General features: G+C 33.6%; 2 protein-coding genes and 1 non-coding gene across 6 annotated transcripts; all 3 read right to left on the bottom strand.

The window, feature by feature from the left end:
• Nucleotides 1–5,188: 5,188 nt before the first annotated feature.
• Nucleotides 5,189–5,292, bottom strand: LOC127742856 (small nucleolar RNA R71). Its single transcript, XR_008004229.1, has one exon. It is a non-coding gene; the product is annotated as a small nucleolar RNA R71 (small nucleolar RNA).
• A 7,831-nt stretch (nucleotides 5,293–13,123) lies between these two features.
• Nucleotides 13,124–19,898, bottom strand: LOC107461722 (uncharacterized). Of its 4 annotated transcripts, none has more exons than XM_052254834.1 (2): nucleotides 19,812–19,898; nucleotides 13,124–14,372 (listed from the first exon to the last, which is right to left on the bottom strand). In XM_052254834.1, the coding sequence occupies exon 2, from the start codon at nucleotides 14,353–14,355 to the stop codon at nucleotides 13,249–13,251; it is 1,107 nt and encodes a 368-aa protein (XP_052110794.1). In that variant the 5' UTR covers nucleotides 14,356–14,372; nucleotides 19,812–19,898; the 3' UTR covers nucleotides 13,124–13,248. The 4 variants fall into 4 exon arrangements, with proteins under 4 accessions (XP_052110794.1, XP_015935772.1, XP_015935756.1 ...); XM_016080286.3 differs by lacking the exon at nucleotides 19,812–19,898 and adding an exon at nucleotides 15,314–15,411; XM_016080270.3 differs by lacking the exon at nucleotides 19,812–19,898 and adding an exon at nucleotides 14,650–15,130.
• A 184-nt stretch (nucleotides 19,899–20,082) lies between these two features.
• On the bottom strand, nucleotides 20,083–20,681 carry LOC107461741 (auxin-responsive protein IAA29-like). The gene is made up of 2 exons (XM_016080292.3): nucleotides 20,314–20,681; nucleotides 20,083–20,229 (listed from the first exon to the last, which is right to left on the bottom strand). Exons 1-2 carry the CDS (start codon nucleotides 20,664–20,666, stop codon nucleotides 20,163–20,165), a joined length of 420 nt encoding a protein of 139 aa, XP_015935778.1. The 5' UTR covers nucleotides 20,667–20,681; the 3' UTR covers nucleotides 20,083–20,162.
• Between the last annotated feature and the right edge of the window lie 5,071 nt (nucleotides 20,682–25,752).

The raw sequence follows: 25,752 nt of genomic DNA, 5'->3' as shown, positions 1-25,752 counted from the left end.
TTGAGACTTCTAGATGTTTATTTATGTTAGTATGCTTCAGTTCCAAAATAAATAATTATTTCCTCCAAAACGATTTTTCAGCTTTATTTTCAAAAATACAATTTCTTTTTTGGAATTAACAGCAAGTTCGCCGTATCCCCTGGCGAACTCTATGATGAGTTCGGCACACTATATATACTGGTAGGACCATTTTGGTTTGTCGCTTTCTTCTTCTATTCTCTCCTCCAAATTTTTTCTGTTACTTTTTTCTGCCTTTTCGACATCCGTGAAGTTTAGTGTGGACGATTGTCGCAGTTCCAGGTTAGTAAATAATAGTCTATTTTTTTATGTTAACTTAGTTTATTGTTTACATGTTAGATAAAATTGTTAGGTATAAATCGTTTGTTAGTTAGAATAATAGATTTATTGTTTACATGTTAGTTAGTTAGATGTACTTTTTAGTGTTGTTATGTTAGGTATATTATTTTGTGTCACCGTTTTTTAGTATATTGGCTTTATATCAACATATTAAAGAATATAAGAAAGTATATTATTAGATAATTTAGTTAGAGGCATAACATTGCGTTGTAAATTAGAAGGTAATTACATGAGCAATAAAATTTAGAGTTGAGTTAGTTATAAATTAATTGCTTACATGACGACGTCAGTTAAATAGGATAAGCTTAAAATTAGTAGGTTTATAAGCCATTTTTCATTTAGTTTAATTTTTAAAAATCTAGTATGTGATTTTATTTTACTAGATTGTGTTTTGATGGAGCAGTAGTCATTGGGTTATGAGCATGAGATATATAGATTGGATCAGGCTGAGCAAATCGCTGGGAGGCCTGATCGAGTGGTATGATTTTTTAACCTTTTTTTTATTTTATTGTATTGAAGAAAAAGTGAACTTGCTATTGTATCTATTCACAATAACCTTTTTTATTAATTTTTTTTGTTTGGTAGGCGCCTCAGATATTGTGCACCAGACGAAACTTGATGACACAGCCGCCGGAGCAGATTAGGCCATATCTGAGACGAGCCGAATTTGAGTACGTCACATATATGGTCAAGTTCAAGCATGATTAGTCGCTTGCCTCAGCATTGATAGAGAGGTGGAGGTCTGAGTCCCATACATTTTATTTACCGTGCGGGTAGATGACTATCGCCCTGCAGGACGTGGCATATCAGTTAGGACTCAGGATTGATGGTGATCCTGTGAGTGAATGCATAGGTGAGTGGGAGCAGCACTACCAGGGACGGACCATTGAGAAGTTATGTGAGCAGATACTGGTGTTGTTCCTAGCCCAGAGGACAGACAGTCACAGACGAAGTGGACTGTCAAGCTCACTTGGTTCCACAACACGGTTTGTGAAGAGCTAGAGCAGGATGCCACAAAGGAGCGACTGATGAGGTATACGAGAGGATACATCATGCAGTTGATAGGCGATATCCTCTTCCTCGATGTATCTAACTCTCGGGTGCATATCAGGTGGCTTCCCCTGCTGGAGGACCTTAATGCATGTGGCCGGTTATCGTGGGGTTATACTATTGCATATGATTATCTGAATTTCGTCGTGCATCTGTGTTTTGTGAACATGTTGAGTGGACTCCATATGCTGACCCGCAGCTGGTTGGGTTTGTTCCACTGGCGATAGCAGAGGCGGATGCCTCGGCGGCGGTTGTTTGTCCACTGCTGAGCTTCGCTATCGTCGAGTGGCATCAGGTGGACCGCGTAGTACGTCAGTTCGGTGGCTTGCAGCACATTCCCACTAGGCCACTGAACATTGACGACATGCACAGGCTGGATGGAAGATTCGGTCACGACGAGTGGTTCCCGCATCTGCTTGGTGGCTGGCATGAGATATGGGATGCTCGGGCCGACCATCGTCTGCCGATATATCATCATATAAACCTGCGTCTGTCCCTCCCGTATATGACATGGTACCTACAGTGGGCGCACACAGAGTTATTCGGTCTAGGTGACCAGCACTTAGTGCCTGCTGGGGTGGTGCCAAAGGACTTGCCCATACATCATCCACTTGCTCCAGACCTGCATCAGCCATAGAACGGTCACCTGTCAGAGCTCAGGCCAGCTGCCGGAGGAGGGAGAGGTACAGGACAGGGGCAAGGTAGGGGGAGAGGCAGACACGGCAGAGGTTGTGGGAGGCGAGGTTCCCCGCCAGAGAGACCCTGTCAGCCCGCCATCTCACCGTGCCGACGATACAGGCCAGACGGTTGGATCATTGCATCGAGATTCAACCTAGTGAAATGATCCGGCCGGTCATATGGTTGAGAAATGGCAGGCTGTGTCAGAGCAATCTGTGTGTCACCGTAGTAGTTCATCTCCTCTTCTTCGTCACCATCATCAGGGATTTCGGGTGGTTCTTTATCAGCATCGTCTCCATCATCGGGGTTGACTTCATACTGCTCCATCATCGGATCTCTGATAGCAGAACCGTCATGACTTTCAAGAGCGTCATCCATTAAGTCAATGTTACGAACTTCAACATTAGACCCCTCCTGACTACCCTCAGGTGGCATATTTAGATCCACCATCGTCCTTCTGATAGTTCGTCTAACAAAGCCACTCATCGGACTATCATCGACAGTATCTGGAGATGATCCTCGGCCACCAAAATCAACAAGAAATACGTATAATTCCAACAGGTGAATATTGATCCATCGGTTGTGCCACGACCTTATAAGCCGTATGTCCTCGTTGTCGCGCAACTGGTACCTAATTCAAAACAATAGAAATATTGCTCAAAACAATAGAAATATACTAGTAACAGAGACAAAGACAACAAAACTATAATATACATTTTATAAAACAAATTGCCATCTTACTCGGTGGGATATCTGTAGTAAATTTTTTTCATCCTTTTAGATTCCTACTGTCCGAGGGCATGCAATATCAAATTCTTCAAAGCTGTTAAACTATTGACTTCCGGTATCATATACGTAATTATCGGCTGGCCCGATTGATGCGTGAACATCTTGTCTATATTTTCCTAGTGAATTTGCATCTAATTTGTTGAGTTTAATTAAGAATTAATTATATTTAAGCCACTATGGATGCTATTTTGAGTTTTGTGCAATACTATTTATTTTAGGTAGCATTCGGCGGAATTTGATGAAATTTCTGCAGCACAAGAAACAAAGGAGATGGCTGCGAGGAGCGACGCACACGCGTGCCTGACTCGTACGCGTGATCTAGAAGTATCCAGCGTGATTTGAAGATTTGCTCAGCGATGCGTCCGCGTGGCTTGCGAAGAAGACCAGCGACGCGTACGCGTGACGGACGCGATCTGCAGAATTTACAGAAATCACTGGCATGGATTTTGGGTCGCATTTTGACTCAGTTTTCAGCCCAGAAAACACAGATTAGAAGCTGCAGAATGGACAAATCAAGTGGTCCCCACCCATCAGCGGAAGACTTGTTAATTAATTCGAATTTAAATTCAAATCTGATTTTTAGGAAAAGATATTATTTTTAGATAATTAGATAATAATTTATGAGGATTAGTTATAAATAAGAACTCTGTACATTTAGACACATACCCAATTGTTACCAGAACCCTTATTTTTTCTTCTCTGAACCATGAGCAACTAATCCTCCATTGTTAAGGTTAGGAGCTCTGTCTATTTTCATGGATTGATTCGTTTGATCTTTTTAATTTAATTCATGTCTTGATTTATATTTCAATAATATTTTCATTCTTTATTTTATGAATATGGGTGGAATGGAAGTATGACCCATGTTCTAATTGAATTCTTGTAAAACTTGGAAAAGCTCTTTACTTGAATAACAGCTTGAAAACATATTATACTAAATTTCTAATTGTTTGTATTTAACAGGATACGTGACATATAATCCCCTTATTTTTGGATAATTAGGATTCTTTTGGCATATAAACTAGAAATTGATCATCACCCTCTAATTGGAATTAATTGACCAAGGAATTGGCAATTAATGAATTTTAGAGGAGATTAGGAAGGTTTAAGAAATTAGGGTCTAGTCACATATAGTTTGCCATGAAATTAAATCTTGCATGATTAAATTAATTAGTAATAAAAGTTAATCCGGAAAATAGATAACTCTGAAACCTTAACTGGTTTCTCAATACTTTATTCTCAACTTATTTATCTGCATGTCTTTAATATTCCAAATTTGCTGTTTAATGCTCTATGAATATCTCAAAACCATTTTCTACTTGCCTAACTAAGTTAATCCTATCAAACACTATTGTTCCTTGATCCATCAATCCTCGTGGGATCGACCCTTACTCACGTAAGGTATTACTTGGTACGACCCGGTGTACTTGCCGGTTAGTAGTGTCAGTTGTAAAAAGACCGCACCAAGTTTTTGGCGCCGTTGCTGGGAATTGACTGTGATTAACAACTATTAGTCATTTGATTGCTTAGATTGGGCGTTTTGTTTTTAATTTTATTAAAATCTATTTAAAAAAATATATAAAAAATATTTCAAAAAATAATTTTTTTAAATAAATAAATAGCACCAATATTTTTCTTAATTTCTGAAATTAAGTTTGGTGTTGTTGTTTTATTATTTAATATCTTTATTTTATTATTTTACACAGATCACCTCACTGGAAATTTTCTACACTCTGACGTAGAGATTCCCATTCTTTCTTGTTTTCTATTTGTTTATGTGCAGGAACAGAGACAAAAAACATCTCTTAGACTTTGATCCTGAACCTGAAAGGACTTTCAGGCGGTGTTTACAACAAGCAAGACTTTACAAGCCTGCAGAATCCACTATGGATCCGACTAATACTGAGAATGCCAATGCAGCAAATCCGAATGGGAATGAACAACAAAGGAGAGTACTGGGTTCTTTCTCCGCTCCTACAGCGGATCTGTATGGAAAGAGCATTGTGGTGCCTCCCATTGCTGCGAACAACTTTGAGTTGAAGCCTCAACTGGTCACTCTGGTGCAACAAAATTGCCAGTATCATGGTCTTTCCCACGAAGACCCAAATCAGTTTATTATAGTTTTCTGCAAATTTGTGATACTATGAAGACAAATGGAGTAAATCCAGATGTGTACAAACTCATGCTCTTCCCGTTTGCTCTGAGGGATGGAGCAAAGCTATGGCTAGATTCCCAAACCAAGTAGAGTTTGGATACTTGGAACAAGGTGGTCACTGAGTTTCTCACAAAATTTTTCACACCAAAGAAGCTGACTAAGCTTAGGGTGGAGGTTCAAACCTTCAGACAGAAGGATGGTGAAACTCTGTATGAAGCTTGGGAGAGATACAAGCTACTAACTAGGCAATGCCCTCTTGACATGTTCTCCAAATGGGCTCAAATAGACATCTTTTATGAAGGCTTGGGTGAAATATCCAAAATGTGCTTAGACAATTCTGCAGGAGGTTCATTGCACAAGAAGAAGACCCGGAGGAGACCATTGAGCTGATTGAATTGGTTGGCAAGCAACCAATATTTATACTCCTCTAACAAGAATCATGTGAATTCTGAAACCCCTCAGAAGAGAGGCGTGTTGGAAGTAGATGCTGTTAATGCTCTTTTTGCTCAGAACAAGCTGATGTCTCAGCAAATAAATCTACTTACTCAACAGATGGGTGGCATGTAAGTCTCAACTATCAACACCTAAAATCCACCACAGAAAGTCTCCTATGACATGGCAGGTAATTTTGTGCAAAATAATAATTATGATTATGCTCAACCTTCTTTTGAACAGGTGAATTACATGGGGAGTGGTCCTAGGAATCCCAACAATGATCCATATTCTAAGACATACAACCAGGGATGGAGGAATCACCCAAATTTTGGATGGAGGGATCAATCTCAGAGACCTCAGAACTTCAACAATAATTTTCAGGGCGGTTTTCAACAGAACAATGATCTGGAAGCAATATTGACAGGTTTTAGACAGGAAACAAGAGCATCCATCAAGAACCTGGAGATTCAAATGGGTCAAATAGCCACCAGAGTTAATAAAATTGATCAGAGGACCACTAATAGCCTTTCTTGTAACACAATTCCAAATCCAAGAGAGGAATGCAAGGCTATATCCGTGATAAGTGGACAAGTGGCAAGTACGGAAGCACAAGTTATGTAGGAAACCAGAGCCTGCATTAGAAATTTAGAGGTGCTAGTGGGTCAACTGAGCAAGAAAATACTTGAGAGGTCTGCAAGTACATTTCAAGGTGATACAGTGGTGAACCTAGGAGAAGATTGCAAGGTTATTCAATTGAGAAGTGGTAAATTAGCTGGCTCTGAGACCAAGGCCAATAAAGAGTTAATTGAAAAGGAAGCTCCAAAGGAGAATAAGGGAGAATTGGAGCACGCCCCTCCAAAGCGTGTGGACAACCCATTCCCAGATTCTCTTGACACTTACCCTACTTTGCCAAAGGCTCCTGAGTACAAGCCTAAAATGCCATATCCTTAGAGACTTCAAAAGGAGACCAAGGACAAGCAGTTCTCAAAGTTCTTGGAAATCTTCAGAAAGTTACGAATCAATATTCCTTTTGCTGAGGTTTTGGAGCAAATGCCTATCTATGTCAAGTTCATGAAGGAGCTGTTGTCAAAGAAAAAGTATTTAAAGGGAGATGAGACAGTAGTCCTGACTAAGGAATGTAGTGCTGTCATTCAGAATAACTTGTCAAGGAAGATACCAGATCCAGGGAGCTTTCAAATTCCATGCACCATTGGGAGCACTACCTTTGAGAAAGCACTTTGTGATCTGGGGGCAAGCATAAATCTAATGCCCTTATCTGTGATGAAGAACCTGCAAATCCAAGAGGCACAACCCACAAAGATAGCATTGTAGATGGCAGATAAATCTATGAAGCCTGTATATGGATTAGTGGAGAATATCCTGGTCAAAGTGGATAAATTCTTCCTCCTAGCAGACTTTGTGATTCTTGATACAGGAGAGGATGAGAATACCTTTATAATTCTAGGAAGACCATTCCTAGCCACTGGAAGAGCTCTGATTGATGTAGAAGTGGGTGAATTAGTGCTTAGAGTGCATAATGAGCAACTGGTCTTTCATGTCTTCAAAGATATACATCCAACAGGTGAAGAAGAGATGTGCATGCAGGATGAGGTTATTGATCCAAATCTTCAAAAACCCCCTGATGATACATAGCAGAATCTGCAGTTCAAACCTTCCTTGGTAACAATCAATAAAATTCCTCCTGACATCAAACCTAAGTTTGGGGTTGGGAATGCATCATCTACCAAGGAGGAGGTTCCCAAAAAGAAGAAAGTACCTAGAGAATGGAGAAACAAAAAGATCCGCACTGAAGGTTTCTCCCCAGGAATAAAGGCGGTGTTGACTAGCAATCCAGCATGGGTTTATACAGTAATCAGAATCCTCTCTCTGGAACATATTGAGCTATGTTATGGAGACACAGGAAAGAAGTTCAAAGTAAGGTGTGAAGAGCTGAGCCCCTATGATCCTCCTCCTTAGAGGAGCTGACCATCAAGCTAGTGACGATAGAGAAGCGCTTGTCGGAAGACAACCCGATAATTTCGTATCCTTAGCTATTTTTATTTTTTGTAGTAGTAGTTTTCTCATTTATTTTATTGAGTTCTTACTAATTTTCTTATCATACAGCTATGTTATTCCAGGAACCGAACATCTCAAGCTCTATAAATATTTCAAAAAAAAAAGAGAGAGCGCATACGATGCGCAAGCGTCACTGACGCGAACGTGTCGATCATGTGTGAGTGAAAAATAAAATTTGATAGAGAGTTGAGTGGGAATGGCGCCGAAACCAAGCCTTTAGCACAAACAACCCACGCGTGCGCGTCGTTTGTGATTATCGCCATCCACACGTGCGCGTCACTGACGCATACGCGTGACCTGCAAAATCGACGTAAAAGAGTGTTTGGGCAGAGAGTTGTACTGGCTTGGGGCAAGAAGTGTGTTAAAAGCACAAATTTGGCCATGCGATCACGTGCCTGACGCTAACGCGTTATTAAGAAAATGCGCGACCCATGCGTACGCGTACGCGTTGCTTGCGCCGCCCAGTTTTCTTTCTCTCTCTCTCTCCCAATCCTAAATTCTCTCTTATTCTTTTATCCTTTTATTTTTCTCTCCTCATAATCTTCGTCTCTTCTATTTTCAGTTCTTCTTTGCTTGAGGACAAGCAAACCTTTAAGTTTGGTGTTGTTGGACGCTGCGCTTACTGGTTTTCTGGCACAAAAGGGAGGCGAATCATCTTCATTGAGGAGCACAACCTGAAGAATAGAGCGACCGCTAGGATAACTAAGGTGGTTGAGTTCCTTTCATTTTTATTCCTCCCCTTTTTTTCTATGTTATGTTTCGGCTTTCTGCTATTTTGCTTTGATTGTTGCATGATCCTTTATTAGTTAGAATCTTAGGACTAGTTTAGTTTTCTTTTAATTGCTTTAATGCTGAAAAGATGTTTCATGTACCACTCACTGAACTTGAATCTAAAAAGAAAAAAAAAGAAATGATATATTGCATGAGAAATTGAGTTAATTTTAAATATTCTTATTTACTTAAATGTGGTGGTATTAATTGTAAGTTTGAATGCATGATATGAATAGTGCATATTTGAATTTGAATCAAGGGATGTTGATGTATAAGGAACAGGAATTTAGAGAATTATTATGACTTCTCTAAAATAAATAAAAATTTAATCCTTGAAGTAAAAGAAACAGCAAAAGAAAAAAAATAATAAACAAATAAATAATAAATAAAAGCAAGGTCCAAGGCTCTGAACATCAATGACTAGGAAGGTCAGACATGATTAAAAGCTCAAAGAGTTATTTACCTAGTCACATGCTTGTAGTGTGATTATGTCAAGTAATCCTTGAGACAGAACACTTAGAGTTGAGACCAAGTGCGTTTAACAGAGTATGCCAAAGGCTTTGAGCACCACTGTCTGGGAGTAACTGAAAGAAAAATCAGAACTCAAAGAGAGTTCTCCAGTTAAGTGCTTGTGGTGTTTCTGTATCAAGTAACTCTTGAGACAAAACATTTAAAGTCACGGCTAGGCTCAAGGTGCAAAGCACCAAAGAAAAATAAATTAACGCAAATTTTGTTGTGTTCAAGGATTAAACTGAAATATAAAAGATCAGAGAATTCATAATATTATCTGGATTCTAATTCCGAATGACATTAACATTCTTCTTATTCAAAGGAGAGTGAGATGCCAAACCTATTCAGGAGTACAGTTATAAACCCCACTATAAAAAGAGACACGAGCTTAATCGAACTCTCATTCTCATGCAAATTCACATCCTAAGTTTATATTAGTTTTGGTTGCTTGAGGACAAGCAACAGTTTAAGTTTGGTGTTGTGATGCGTGAGCATCTTGTCTATCTTTTCCTAGTGAATTTGCATCTAATTTGTTGAGTTTAATTAAGAATTAATTATATTTAAGCCACTATGGATGCTATTTTGAGTTTTGTGCAATACTATTTATTTTAGGTAGCATTCGGCGAAATTTGATGGAGTTTCTGCAGCACAAGAAACAAAGGAGATGGCTACGATGAGCGACGCGCACACGTGCCTGACGCGTACGCGTGATTTGAAGATTTGCTCAGTGACGCGTCCGCGTGTCCGACGCGTCCGCATGGCTTGCGAAGAAGACCAGCGACGCGTACGCGTGACGGGCGCAATCTGCAGAATTTACAGAAATCGCTAGCATGGATTTTGGGCCGCGTTTTGACTCAGTTTTCAGCCCAGAAAACACAGATTAAAAGCTACATAATGGACAAATCAAGTGGTAGATTTTCTAGTACTGCAGTCATGTGTGATGTCGTAGTTTTGATATGCGTACTTCAAAATGTAAGGTGGTGTAGATATTTTTATTAAGGCTCTCGAGAACTACGCATGTTGTGTATGTTTCAGAGTCTTCCAGACACCACAGTGGGGTGGGTCCGTTTCATAATTTCAGAATTACTAGGAGTTCCTCAGCTACTTATGGTGGCTTTGTTGCTGAATGAGAATGAGGACAACAATGTTGTACTAATAACAGATAACGAACATTCATTGTTTGATAATATCATGTTGAGGCGTAGGTTATTCTTTAGTTTTTCGAACTACCCACCACTACCGTCATGTTACTTAGTTTATTTTTTGCTCAATAGTAGATGGAGGCTTATTTGTTATAATTTTTTTAATGGGAGTACGTAAAGAATACATAGTACATAAAATATAATAACTCAACAGATATTTTTATGGAGATTTTTCATTCTCTTCTATCACGAGAATAATTTATTTTTCTCCTTTTTTTAATCATTTCTGATTCAGCAAATCATCAACATCACAACTTAAACAATAAAAGTCTTTCCAATAAACAGATGATTTCTTGAATCTTTTCGATTTTCTAATAATGCAATCATGTATGATGTCGTAATTTTAAGATGCACATACTTCAAAATGCAAGGTATAGATATGTTCGTTAAGACTCCCGTGAACTACAAACGTCATGAGTTTTTCCCAAACACCACGGTGGGGTGGGTGGGTCTGTTTGATAATTCCAGAATTATGAGGAGTTCCACAGCCGCTTATGGTTGCCTTGTTGCTAAATGAGAATGAGGACAACTTTGTACTAATACCAGATGACGAGCATCTATTGTTTGATGATGCCATGTCGAGGTGTAAGTTATTGTTTTCTAAACCACGCACTATCACCACCATGTTATTTAGATTATTTTTTTATCAATAGTAGATGTAAGCTTATTTGTTATAATTTTTTTGGTGGGAGTACATAAATAGTACATAATATATAAAATGTAATAACTTAACAACATAATTTTAAAGGAATTTTTCATTCTTTTGATCCATAAGAATAATTTAATTTTCTCTTTTTCTTTCTCCTATTCAAAATAACTGAGACTTTGGAATGTCTGTGAATGTTGTGTTGGACTCGAGGATGATAAATTTGGAGACATAGGGTTAAAGCTTGTGCCATCTTATATCAAGCATGTCTAATTCATTGCTGAATATGATAGCATCAAAGACGCGGCGAGGGTGGGTTCGAAGGGACCAACCATGGAGATGGCAGAGAAGATCCATAGTTACATTTTCAATATAGTAGTGAGATATGGGTGTGAAGGGTTTGGGAATTGTCTCATAAGGGTATGAAGAAATAAGAAATGTTTCTACCATGGAATATAATTCCTAACACACATAATGACACTAATAATGCTAGCAACACACAATGATGGATCCTTTTTACTTTGTATCTGGAACCAGAACTCAATCGATTTTTGTATGTTCACCTGCAAAATCATGTCAACAGCATTCATCAACAATTAACACTTCTTTCTATATGAAAAATAAAACTGGGTTACAGTAGAAAATCTACATAACAAATCATTATAATAAAAACTAAAATAATTAATAATAAATATAGGCTTATTTGTTATTATTTTTTTAGTGAGAGTACATAAGACTATATAATATATAAAGTGTAATAATTTAACAGATAATTTTAAAAGAATTTTTCATTCAACAATAAAAATAATTTATTTTTCTCTTTCTTTTAATCTCTTTTAGTTTATCAAATCATCAATATTATAGTTTAAACAGTTTAAAATATAATTTTTTTTTACAAAATATAAATTAAATCAATTAAAAATTAAAAAACTAAATTAAATTAGAATCATATTCCAAAGATCACTTTAAATATTAACTCATATTTTTCATATTTCAAACGCCAAACCAAACATAAGTCTTTGCCTACTCACGCCAGTTTGTTGATATCTGTTACTTATTAATAATTAATTAATTAATTAATTATTAATTAAGTGGATATTTAAATTTAAAATTAAAATTTTTACTAATAATAATTTTAATATATTTTTTAAAAATACATCTTACTTAAATCCTATAATATAACATAGATATTGGTTCCATTAATTAATCCGTCAACAATTTTATTATGTTATATACTTAATTTTTTTTATAAATTAAGTTTAATTAAATTAAATAATAAAATTTAAAATAATAGTGATTATAATTAATTTTTTATTATATTAAACTAATCTAATTTAAAAAATGTGAATGTATAATATTATTCTTATTAAATAGCTTCACTAGTGTTAGTTGTAAAGACACACATATCTACCTAAAGTTATGCCTTACTCATTCCTTTATTTGGCAAAACCGGCATAATATAAAATTATAAATCCTACTACCTGTAAAACATAAAGGAAAACACAATAGACTAGAGCGTAAGAGCGATGCACTATTTCTTTTTCTTAAATGGGAGTGTAAAATTAAAAGGATAACAATCCATATATGGAATATTAATTTTTTACTTAACTATTCGGAGTTCTGATTACTTAACAATTTAGCTTAGTTAATTCATTCAAGAGATAAAATACTATAGAGCAAACAATAATAGTAATTAATAATTAAAGAGTATATCAAATTTTGGACCATGCTACCATCTTAGCCAAATCTTGACCACAAATATCAATATATTAATTCTCATGTTTATCATAGTTTGGTAAAATTTTTAATTTAAAAAATAACTTATAAAAATTAATTTTTTAGAAGTTATAATATCTATATTTGATAAATTAATTTAAAAATATTTTTTAATAAATACAAATAANAGAGGGAAGGGAGCAATGACCCCTCAAAATTAATAATTTATATGTATAAGTCTCTAATTTTTTAGTTTGGTCCCCTTTTAATTTTTAATTTTTCTCTCTTCTTAACTTATATTTTTTATGTTGGTTCCTCTCAAAAAAGTTTCTAACTCCGCCCCAGTTATTCGATATATAAAATTATATTAGATTTTTTAATTTTGATAAATACAAACTAATTTTAAAAAAAAAAAACTCTCCTTTAGATACTTTAAAAATGTCATAATTTTTAAAAAATGCAAATACAAGTACATGAATTCTTTAATTTACCAAATACAAAACAAAATGCATAAGCATCTATTCCAAAAATCTTACCAAATCAAACTTAAATCTCATAATTTACATTTCCGGGTTCAAGTCTCAATGGTAACTACCCACACTTTAGGGATGTTCTAACCGCGAGTGTTGAACAAGTGGTTATGGTACTATCCCACACATACCACCTAGCTATGACATAATTTATTACCAACAACTTTAATTAATTAGAAATTAAATCCTTATTCCATTCACGTAATTTGTGACTAAGAATTAATGCAGCAGGCAGTTATAGAAATGAAAATTGTTAAAAAGTTTAATTAGAACTAGAAATATACATTGTTGTTACATTAACCTAGCATGATCTAATTAATTAACATTGTTACCCTAAGGTGGAGTTTGTGTTTCTCTCAAGCAACCTCCAGGAAGAAGGAACTTAAAGTTATGAGCATTCTGAATCAAGTAAGCAGGAAGATGAACTGCAGAAGCAGAAGGGGGAATGGACCCCATCTTCTTGATGATGTCCTTGAAGGTGTACTCTTCAGGAAGCATGTCAAAGAGATCATCACCCCTGCAAATTATGTCCTGAATTCTTGAATGGCTAAGGAACGATTTGTACCTCACGCGATCTGCGTGGCTATATGCAGTCATCTTGAACACAAATTCCCACATTTTCCGGAAGCAGAAGCTACAATGCCACCCTGCATCTGCCAACATAAGGTCAGTCTGTCGCGAGTGCCGGTACTGAGTGTGCTGCGAGTACACATGTGCCGTCGCTCGCCAGCTGCTGTAGTCCACCGGGAACTCGTACGAGTACATGTAGTGCTTAAGCTCAAGGTGCATCAATGGAGGGATTCCATCACACCATTGCAAAAGCTTCAGTGTCTGTGGGCTTGGAATCTCGTCTGTATCAGCCATTATAAGGATGTCTCCGTTGGATATCCCTGCTCGCCGGATCAGCGAATTCATGGCCGCGCGTTGTCTTCCCTCCAGTAGAAAAGGGTCCTCATATGATCCTTGCACTGCAAGTTTTCCCGGGAAGGTGCCGTGGACAGTCTTTTCTTTGGCGAAGGCGAATCTTTCTCTGTTTAATTCAAAGTAATGAGGCTTTGGAATGCCTGTGAATGTGGTGTTGGACTCGAGGATGATGAATTTGGAGACATAGGGTTGAAGCTCGTGCCATCTTATATCAAGCATGTCTAATTCATTGCTGAATATGATAGCATCGAAGAAGCGGCGAGGGTGGGATCGAAGGGACCAACCGTGGAGATGGCAGAGGTGATCCATGGTTACATTTTCAGCATAGTAGTGAGGTATGCGTGTGAAGGGTTTAGGAGGATTGTCCCATAAGGGTCTGAAGAAATAAGAAATCTTTCTACCATGGAATACAATCCCTAATACACATAATGACACCAATAATGCTAGCAACACACAATAATGGACCCTCTTCACTTTGTATTTAGAACCAGAACTCAATCGATTTTTATTTGCCATTGGATTTGTATGTTCACCTGCAAAATAATGTCAACAGCATTCATCAACAACTAATTAATGAAAAATAAAACTGAGTTACAGGAGATAATCTACATAACAAATCATTATAATAGAAACCAAAATAATTAATGAAAAATCGTCCATTTCTATTCTTGTGTACCTAAAATTGGAACAACCTAATGGAGATATATAACAACTATTAAACTACTCAGAATACATTAATTCAGATTTTATCAACAACATCAACAAAATCAATTGTTCCCCTAATAAAGAGGAAAAAGAATGAAAACTTACCGACCTATTTAGAAAGAACGAATTTTTTTTCCAGATTCGGGAAGCAAGGTTGAAGTGGGAGAGATGGAACAGAAAGGACCAAAAAGGAGAATGAAAGAGAGTTGAGGGAACCTCCAAGGAATCTCAACAATGGATTCTGTCCCCTCACAGAAACGAACGGATTCACAATAATAAAAAAAATATTGATAGATATGGCTTTTCGAACTTTGAAAGAGGTAGAAGAAAGAAGAAGAAGAAGAGGAACACCGTGAGGGTGAGAGACAAGGTAGCTCTCTTTCTTTCTCTTTCTCTTTCTCTTTCTCTCTCTGTATCTAGTTAAGTAAAGCATGTTGTTAGCGAGGTTAATGTTACGTTGACAAGTGACAACAACATAATAAGCATGTTAAGCATTCTTAACTACTATGCACTTTCTGAATATGCACCACATGAAGGTGATGACGTGTCACAACGCTAAACGTGGCTTCGGCGGTGAAGCTGCCAGACCCTGCGCCTTCTCCGTCGCGTTCACAATTCATTAATCACTATTTTCTTTGGATCCCTCAACTTCATCTACACTTCATTAAATTACTACTATCTACTATTATCTAAACTAATTAAATTACCATGAAAGTAATAAAGTAATCATAACCATGCATTTTGTATTCAAATAAAATAGGTAAATTACCTTTTGTACGAAGACCAATCCTGCTGCAAAGTGCAAACTATCAATGCCTGTCTCACTTAATTAAGAAACCTTTTCAACTTCTTCGTATTTCTTCTCTATTCTTTAAGAATTACTTATTTTTCTTTGTTGGTGTTTCCTATATATAGAGGGAGTATGCTGTTTATCTTATCTTATTTTAAATTAAATTAAATCATATATATCTGAATTGGGAAATAGATTTAGCTAATCTTATCTTGTTTTAAAATTTAATAAATTTGAAATTCATGGTGGAATAACTAAGTATTTTCAATTATATTATTATTATTATTATTCTAGTATTGACAAATAATACAAGAATATATTTGAATTAAAATAATTATTACTTTTTATCAAATTAAATTATATTAAATTAGTTATACTACATTTATTGCATCTTGTATTTCCTTCTTCACTTCTTGACTTCTTTATAGTCCACGCCAATTCAATGTGCAGTAAACTCCATCTTTATTTATTTTAATCATCTTTCCAGTATTAATATATAATATGAAAAATAATTAAGTGTCTTGTTTATTTTTCTTAATATTTAAATATATTATTTTTTAAATATTAAAAAGATAAAAAATTCAAAAAACAATTATTTATAAATTAAAAAAATAATTAAAAAGATGAATTAGAATTCTAAATACTCAACTTCTAATGATTAATCTATCATATTCCTTAGGGTAAACTATAATCAATTCAAATCAACAACTAATAATTAATAAGATCTAAAACAAAATGTGACGGTGCCAACAATTTTTTTTTGTTGAACTGGCATTAGTAGATTTTTTTTAAGGCAAAAGAAACACAAAAAAAAATTAAAATAAAATAGGCATATCTAATGTGAACGCGAATCGAATTGGACTGATTATGGTCAAAATCTCAATTCGATTTGCACTAAAATCATTGGATATAATATCCACAGGTTTTAAGGGTAGATCCGATCCGATCTATATATTTGCGAATCGGTTCGTGTATCGGATATATCTGCAAAATATAAAAAAAAATTTAAAAGCTTATTTTTATTTAAAAAACTTAATAAAGTCCTTTTTTTCTATTTTTTTTAAACATGTTTACTCTTAAAATAATATTAAACATACTTTTTTAAAATAATAAAAATAAAATAATACAAAATATATGATAATTATTAGTTAAAATAAAACATAAAAAATTACTTATTTATTTATTTATTTTTGCGAATCCATGGATATATGGATCGAATATGCGGATACATACAAAAATTTCGCAATCCAATTCTATTAGTGTGCGAATCGGATCTATATCCATAATTTTCGCATTGGATTCGAATAAACACAGCAGATATATGGATCAGATTGGATCCATGAACAGTTGAACACCCCTAGACATATCCTTTGCTAAAAACTCAACCAAATCCTACTGGGCAACAACCACTTCATATAAGAAATATTGCAACGCACGGCAGTTTTCGCCATGTAATCTACTGCTGCATTCGCAGTCAGTTGGATTAGAGTCAAATCCACAGTCCAGGATCTGTTACATAGTTTTTGGATCTTGACGGTGAGATCAAGATAAATTCCCGAAGAGCTTTGAACAATAGCATGATACGCATCGATGTAATCCGTCTGACAAATGACCTCTTTAAATCCATAATTTCAAGTCGAACAGAGATCACACAATATGGCAAAAAGCTCACTTCTAACAATATTGACCTCAAGAAAAAATACCGGAACAATCCTTAATCCATTTACGTAAGTGATCTTTATGAATGCACTCAAAATCAGCCACATGCCGAAAAATCAAAACACTAGCATCACAATTCAATTTAATCATTGAATTAAGAGGAGAAATTAAAGAAAAGGAAGGAGAATTCGAGTTTGCATTCCCATAAAAACAGACATGGCACCAAATTCCTTAGCTACATCTTTAATTAGAAAAATTATCTTAAAAGTATTCCAGGCATCATCATCCTTAAAAACATCATTGTTGCGATCATGCTAAATCCACCAAATTGCCGCGGAAAATAAGCAATTGCTAGCATAAAGGTTAAAATTGGCCCAACTATGAAAATTTCTGCCAATGCCATCTATGTTTCGTCCAATTCCCAAGGCATGCCAAATAGCTTGGACTTTAATGCAATCTCTGAAGCAATGTAAGACATCTTCTTCCACCAGGTTGCACCAAGGGAAGATTGGAAAGACAGCTAAGCCTCTACAGCAACGGAGTCGACTGGATGGCACGACATTTTAAATCTCGAGCCACAAGACAAAACTAGTCGAATAGAAGTTAGTCTGATTTTAAAGTCATTATCAATAGGAGTGAACAATACTCTCTAATTCCAGTGATCGTGGGACACACATCCTTCACCCTCAAATTGTGTTCGTAATATGAACAAAAAGAACAAAAGCAATAAGATAACCATCCGGGTGCCACTTTCCAAACCAAAAGGATTGAGAAAGGCTATCGGTGTTTCAAGCAAACCTCTCTTGTATCTTGATCTTAGTTTTCATGATGTCACGCTAAATACCCAAGACACTAATAAAATTCCTGCTCTCCATAAGAACATCCTGACCATATTTAGCCTTCAAGACTCGAACCCAGAGTTTATTAAGACTATGAAGATATTGCCACAAAAGCTTGCCCATTAAAGTCAGACTTATGCATTTCGTATCTCTAATACTTAGGCCATCAAACTTATGAAGAGTAATAACTATCTTTCACTTGACCAGTTTAAGGCATCGCTCATCAACTTGCTCCTTCCACAAAAAAGACCTTGTGATAGCATTAGCTTTTGTGCACACAAAAGAAAGAAAAAGAGAGACTTACGTATGATAAATAGATAAAGCAGAAGTAATAGATTTAATCAAACATAATCTATCAATTCTGTTAAAAGTCTACCTTTTCAGTTTGTCAATCTGGACTTAATATAGGGCAAAGTTTTCACAAAGAAGGTTCTAAAAAAACGTGAATGTCTAATGTTAACGCCTACATAATTTTCTTTGTTAAATTGACATTGGTGAATATTATTTGATCGCAGCGTAACATATATTAAAACAATCCGATGCACACTTGCATACACAAAAATGGCAAATAAAAAAATTAAAAAAATAATATATAAATTTTAGTTGAATAATACTATAGGCCAGCATAATTTATTATTTTAAATCTGTAGTTAGTCAATAATATTTAAAATTTAAAGATATAAAGTTGAACTATTGAGCTAAAGATGTTGGACCATTTTTCCTATAGTTAATTGTAAAATCTGAAATTTGATATCACTAACCTAATTGGTTTTTTTTTCTCTTAAACACCAAAATGAGCTAGTTTTAAAAGTGTATTTTCTTTGTAACATGTATAGATATTAGGGGTGTTAAAACAGGTTGAATCCGTCAGGCTAACTTGCCAAACTCGCTAAAAAGGCAAGTCGGGTTAAGATTTGATATCTACTAAATCCGTACCATCAAATTTGCGGAGTTTGACGGTGCGGATCGGCCCATCGGGTCAAATCTTTTATTTTATTTTATTTTTTTATTAAATTTAAAAATTAAAAAAATATTAAAAAAAGTTATATTATAATTTATCTATTTTTTATTTGTATTTGATTTTTTAATTATTATTTTTTTATTAGTTTTAATGAATTTTTTTTAAAAAAAAAATCAAGCGAGATAGTCTGTCAATCTGCTAATTCACCGTAAAGTAGAACGAACTAGCATTTTAAATCCATTTTAATTTGTGGGAAGAATTGATCCGTCCCTTTTATGGCACAGACCTAGACGAGACGGGAGAGATTGGGGCTGGTTGGCCTGTCTTTGCCCCCCTAATAGATATACATGTAAAGATTACAAAACGGTAATAAATTAAACTTCCTTTTTTTCGTCATGGATCGAGCTCCTTTGTTGCTACCCGTTTCGGTCCATGTTCTTTTGTTGCTTTTCAAACCCAACAAAATCTTATGCATTTTTCAACTTTTGAAAGCCCAAGTTAAGCTTGAGAAATCTCATCATTAAGTCCGTTAACATCTCAAAAAAACCTCTCATGGCGGTGTATTCTTTCGTATACATAGTTAATTTTGTTTTGTTTTTTTCTACTCCAACATGCAATCAATTCTTTAACCAAAATGGTAACAATGGAATTAGTTGCATGACCTAAAAAAAGTGATGTGAATTTGAGTCAACAGCTACTTTTGATGTTAATTAAGAATTAAGAATAAGTTGAACTAAATAGTTAAATATCAAAGACTACAAATTAGTCGTTAACTTTCAACCACCGACGGTTACTATTCATATTTAAATGCCTAAAAAATGAATGTCCAAAGAAAAAGGCCTAAAAAATGTTAAAAATTAAATGTTGATGTTGAAGAAGTTGGGTTAAATTAGTTTATCTTTTATTTATTTCGACAGTTCAAAAATAAACACTACTCCTATTTACCATGGTTGAGAAGCAAGAGTGAAATGAAAAAGTAACACAAGATTATATAAAGTAAAAACTCAAGCTTTCATACCTTTGGTAAGAAAAAAACTCCCTCGGATGCTTCGATAATATTTATCTTTTTGATAGGAAGCGAGGATTTGCTTAATTTGAAGTGGAGAGATATGGGAGATGGAGTGGAGTCCTCTTATAGTCTTATGTTTTGGTTGATATTTCAGCTTGTTTGTTCGGAGATATTTAAGATAGTTGGTGATAAGATCGAAGATATTATAATTATAGCATATAAATTAACTAACTAGTCAGACAATACACAATTGATAATATAAAAATTTATCTATAGTTATCTTCTTGTGAAATTGATAATTAAAAATTATTTGATAATAATTTAATTAAACATATTAAATTATCTAATAATTTTTAATTATTAATTTCGTACGATGGTGGTGGTGGTTCGGAGCAGTTTGAGACGCTGCGCAGAGTTAAGGAAAGTTCTGCATTAGAACGAGAAAATGAGGTTAAGTAAGTATAAAGGGGTTATTTAGAGAAGAAGAATAATTAATGAAGTGGGTACTTGCCTCCATGGGACATCTTTGGCGAGAAGCCAATGGCCTTGTTGGTCCTGAAAAAGGAGGCGATAGGAGTTTGAGAATTGATGAGGGGGTTTTCCAAACATGTGGAGCAAGGCATGGTTAAGGGTGTGAAATGAATGGTGCATGGTGAGGTCAACCTTTCTTGCAATCCCTACACCTTCCATCTTCACCTTCACGTACATCCTATGCCGTTTCTTCCTCCATGAGTGGCCAGGGGTTAACGGAAGGAGACACAGAGTGGGATGTGTAACCTCTTCCTCCTCCATATCATCATTAGAGCCTGCACAAGGAGAATTGCTTGGGAGAGCAAGACCGAGTTCAAGATCCCATTTATCCATAATTGCATGCCACGCTAATCACCAATGCTATTGCTACCTATCTATCCTAACTATCTATTTATAATGAGAAAGTATAGGAAGTTAATGGCCTAAGCGTACAATGTGTACAATGAAGGTTCAGGAAGTATTGGATATATGAACATTAGTATTACATTGTCCTGTCAGGTTATGCTTATGAGTGGATTCATGATATGGTATTAAAATTCTAGATTCGAAAGGTCAAGAATTCGATCCTTGGTGAATTTCATAAATGTTGGATAACAAAAAATATTAACAAAAAACATCTAAAATTTATCTTTTTTTATTTTTTATTAATCATTGTAATAATTAATAAATAATAAATAGGATAAATTTTAATTTTTTTGTCTTCTAACATTATCGTTTATAGTATTATTCCCTAATATAATACTAGTAAAACAAAAAAATAGTTTAAATTTATTATATTTGGCAAATTTGAACTGTTTTAACAGATTATTTTATTTTAAATTTTTTTATTGATTATAATATTTCTCAAATCGACAGATTAAAGATTAATTTGTCATAAATTTAAGTTCTATTTTTCTAAATTTAATATTCAATTTGGTCCATGAAAATTAAAATTTGACTCAATTTAATTCTCAAAATTTCAATAAACTCAAATTGGATCCCAAAATTTATAATCGTATCTCGCATTAATTCTGGAGCTAATTGAGTTATTAAAATTTTTTGAAGTTTGACTATTGTTCCGAAAGCCTCAAAATTTTCAAATTGAATTTATTATTGTTGTCTTTTTGAGGATGCTAGGGAGCCAGACAATCTTATAAGAGGTTTAATATATATCAGCCATATGAAATCAAAGATAAATGATAAAAAATTCAAATTTTGACAAATTAATATGTAAAATCAACATCTCATTTACGAAAATTAATTAAAAAACTCATACAAAATTTTTTGTTTGAAATAAATGGTTAAACACAATATATAAGGTGGAGTATCAATATAAAAGTATTAGTCAGATAAAATAAACTAATTTCTAATTATTTTTGCCAATATCATCAATAACTCAAAAGATTAAATATCACTTTACTCTTTGTAACTCCTAATCGATTTATTGACTACTTCCGCAACACCTATTTCTTGATTCTTAAATATTCTATTATTCCTTTTCAACAAAGTGCTCCAAATGATAATAATAAAACCAAATTCACCAACATTTTATCAATTTCTGTGTACGATTAACTCCTAAACCACGTAAACTTATGAGCATTCAGTTTTATATTCACCAATTTCATATCCTGCATCCATGTTTTAAAATCTTTCGTTGTTGTTGTTAATACACTAGTATCTTTTCTTTATTCTAACTGCACAACCTCATTAAAGTCATCCATGTAGCAAAGAAAAATTTGATATATTTTCAATAAAAAACCCAACTCTCCCTTATATAGGCACCATATACTAAGCAAATCGCACAATAAAAATAATTGTTTGTCAATATAGATTATTATTATAAATTTTAAAATTTAAATTAAATTAATTACAATTTAAGAAATCAATTTAAATCTGAACTCAAATTTAAAAATTAAAGTGCGAAATTAAGTATTAACTCATTATTTGTTATACGAGTGAATGGTCAAATTAGTCCGTGAAAAATCACTTATTTTTCAAATGGATCCTTAAAAGATTTTTTTAATCAAATTTGTCCTTTAAAATTTTTAAATCAGTCATGTTAGTCCTTCTGTCATTTTGTTTGTTGATATTGTCAAAATTTACTAATGTGGTACATTGACTATTAACATAATTAATTTATGAAATTAGATAAAATTAACTCCAAATTGAAAAATTCTAATGCTTCAAATTTTCTCTATAATTAAGTTTTTATTTAATCTAATTTTATAAATTTATTATGTTAATAGTTAATTAAAATTTTTAAGTGTGTATAAAAGTGTCACTTAATGTATCATATTAATAAATTTTGATATCATTAATAAAAAAATAATAAAAAATTAATATAACTAATTTAAAATTAAAAAATATTTCAAAAAATATTTTAAAAAATAAATGATCTTCAAAAAGACTAATTTAATTATTTACTATTTATTATACTATATAGAAATACAAAAGAAGGCAATGAAGAAGCGTGGACAAAAGAGTAAATGTGTCCGTATCAATGCTTCTCCTTTTGCCGACCCGCACCCACACTGACACAGTGACACACAACCCTTCAAAGTTGTTTACTACTTCTTTCTTCGAGTGAGAGACACGCTCCCTTCAAGGAGAGTGAGCCAAACCATATTCTCTAACTTGCCTTACGCTTACACAACTTCAAGTCAAATCAAACTCATTTGCCCCACCACTCTCTTGCCCTCCTCTTCCTCTCTCTTATTATAATAAAGAATAAATAAATATTTTGTATCCATAAAAAATAAAAATATTGATATATATAAATCACATTAAATTAATATTAAATTTATATTTATATGAGATGTTTTTTATGTAACAAAAATATTTTTTTAAAAAAATTAAAATTTCATATAAAATATTTTTGTCATACAAAAATTTTTTTATATGAATATAAATTTAATTTTAACTGCTATATTGTTTGAGATAATCTAAGTACTTTATTACTTTTACAGTACTAATCAAATCATTAAGTTAATTAGATTCTGCGGTTGCGAATCAAGGTATGAATACAACACATATTTTGCTCCCCACATCACGATCAGAGTGGTTGTTGGTGTCAGTGATTTGTTGTTAGGGTTTGAGGAAGAGGAATATATAGCACGCGGATTCCACGTGATTCCCAGCATCCTGGGCCTTATAACAAAATTTGCAAACGGAATTAAAACCACTCGTGAAGGCTTCTTTCAACTTTGAAGCTCGTGTGGTGAAATGGTCCAACCCACAATAACAATTAACAAAGGTCAAGCTATAGGACCACTTGTCTTGTAATGTATGTCTAATTTCAAAAATGATCGCCTCACATCAATTCCAAACATCCAATTTTCTATCATCGTAAGAGTAGCTTCATAAAATCCTCGCTCCTTTCAGTTGTCAGTGTTCATTCCCGATTTTCTTTCAAAAATTTAATTTGATTCATGTTTCTAGAAATTAAATTGGTTATGAATAAAAGATTAGTGATAAATTTGTATATGAATATATGATGTGTTGTTCACAATTATATCAGAAACGTGCAAAATACAGGTCCCGTTTTGCAGGCGTTGAAATAAAAAAAATACACAAAACACAGGCTGCGATTAGTGAGGGAAAGGAACCAGCAAACAAAACATGTCTTGCATGCCGACAGGAGCAAGTGTTGACCAACTTGGAATTGCGCGCCATGTGTTATTGAAGAGTGTTCAGCTTGGTCCTTATAAGCGAAAAACGCAGATTGAAAGAGAAGCAAAGTTAAAAACTAGTTACTGAAGCAAAGTGAGAACTGAGAAATAGTTGAATGAGAATGAAGAAGGAAGAGTTAACTGTGATGAAGGAGCTTACTGAAGAAGAACATCTGTATAGAAAAAAAATGGTACGTGACTATAGTATTATACCAAACCAGAAGATCATATTATTGAGTATTTAGATCATTCTCAATTTGTAAGTAATTTATTTTAATATTTAATAATAAATATATAGATTTATTTGAATTTTTTTATTTGTATTTAATTAGTAGTATTAGAATTATTAATATTATTATAACTAATATTATATTGTTATTTATTTCGCATTACTGTTTAATTTTTTTAATAGTTATTATATTATTATTGTTATTAATAGGCAAATTAATCTCTGTATTTGTTAGTGACATTATTATTATTATTATTATTATTATTATTATTATTATTATTATTATTATTATTATTATTAATTTTAAAAATATTATAAATTAATAGACGACATTAAAACTTTTAAAGAAATACAATAGAAGCATTATCATTCTGAAAATACTTTTTGTATATTTTAGAATAGTTGAGAATAAAAATTTACTCTATCGAATATTTCACCTCATATATTACCTAGAACTTTAAACTATGATGATTTTATATTACCTCTTTATTGTGTGGTTTTATAATTTAACATTTTAAAGTGTTTTATAATAATTTTAATTTCAACAAAATATGATATAAATAAGATCACGTCAATATTAAAATAAAAAAATATTTATCTAATAAATTTAAAAAATAAATAATATATTAACAAAAAAATAAAATTAATTTCTTAAAAATAATAGAAAAGCGGTTGAGTGCCTGTTGAGCCGCTAGTAATAATAATAATACTGTTAATAGTAAACGGTTTTTTAATAATGTTTAATTAAAAAAATTATTATGTTTAATACTTTAGTAATATTTTGTAATAATAATTAGGATTAAGTACTGAAATCGTCCTAAGGTTTGGGGTGAAAATTAAAATCGTCTCCGACATTTTTTTGTTATTAAAATCATTCTCAACGTTACAAAACGTTATAAAATCGTCTTTTTCACTTCATTTTTTTACCATATTACCCTTTATTATTAATAAAAATAATTAAAAATAATATTAAAAAATTAAAACAAACTCTCCCCCTCCCTTCCCCTCCCGTAACTCCCTCAGCCAACTCCCTCACCTCCCACCCCTCACCCCTCACTCACCCAATCTCCTTCCACCTTCTCCCTCTCCTTTTTCTCACCATTCATTACTCATAACAAAACAAATTAACAGCAATATTCACAAAACAAAAAAAATCAAAAGCAGAAGAAGCATAACAATTTCAATAATCACATCAATTTCAATAAACAATAATTCAATAATCATCAACTACAATTCTAATTTTCAGATCCAAAAGTTCAATAATCATCAAGTTACAATTTCAGAAGCTGAAGTTTAAGCAGAGCAGAGGAAGAAGCAGAGGCAGTCACAGAACCCTTCACTGTAACCCCCCACTCCTCAACCCCTCACCCCCTTCTTCATCACCACTAACCCAGTAACCCCCAATTCCCTTCTTCATCACCAAAATAAATAAAAAAATTCAGCAACAACATCAATCACAAAATAATCACAAAATTAGCAACAATCCATCATCAATCATGTATATGTTCTTCAAAAATAAAAAAAAAAAGAAAATAGGAAGAAA

The sequence above is a fragment of the Arachis duranensis genome, chromosome 1 (assembly GCF_000817695.3).
Source record: "Arachis duranensis cultivar V14167 chromosome 1, aradu.V14167.gnm2.J7QH, whole genome shotgun sequence".
Taxonomy (NCBI): Eukaryota; Viridiplantae; Streptophyta; class Magnoliopsida; order Fabales; family Fabaceae; genus Arachis; species Arachis duranensis.
This window is presented reverse-complemented; position numbering and strand designations above follow the sequence as displayed.

Excerpts from the sequence above, each read along its gene's own strand:
- LOC107461741 (XM_016080292.3), bottom strand. The coding sequence starts at position 20,666 with ATGGATAAATGGGATCTTGAACTCGGTCTTGCTCTCCCAAGCAATTCT. Across the intron at positions 20,230-20,313 it reads GCCAAAGATGTCCCATGGAG|AACTTTCCTTAACTCTGCGC; the intron begins GCAAGTACCCAC and ends GTTCTAATGCAG.
- LOC107461722 (XM_052254834.1), bottom strand. The coding sequence starts at position 14,355 with ATGGCAAATAAAAATCGATTGAGTTCTGGTTCTAAATACAAAGTGAAG.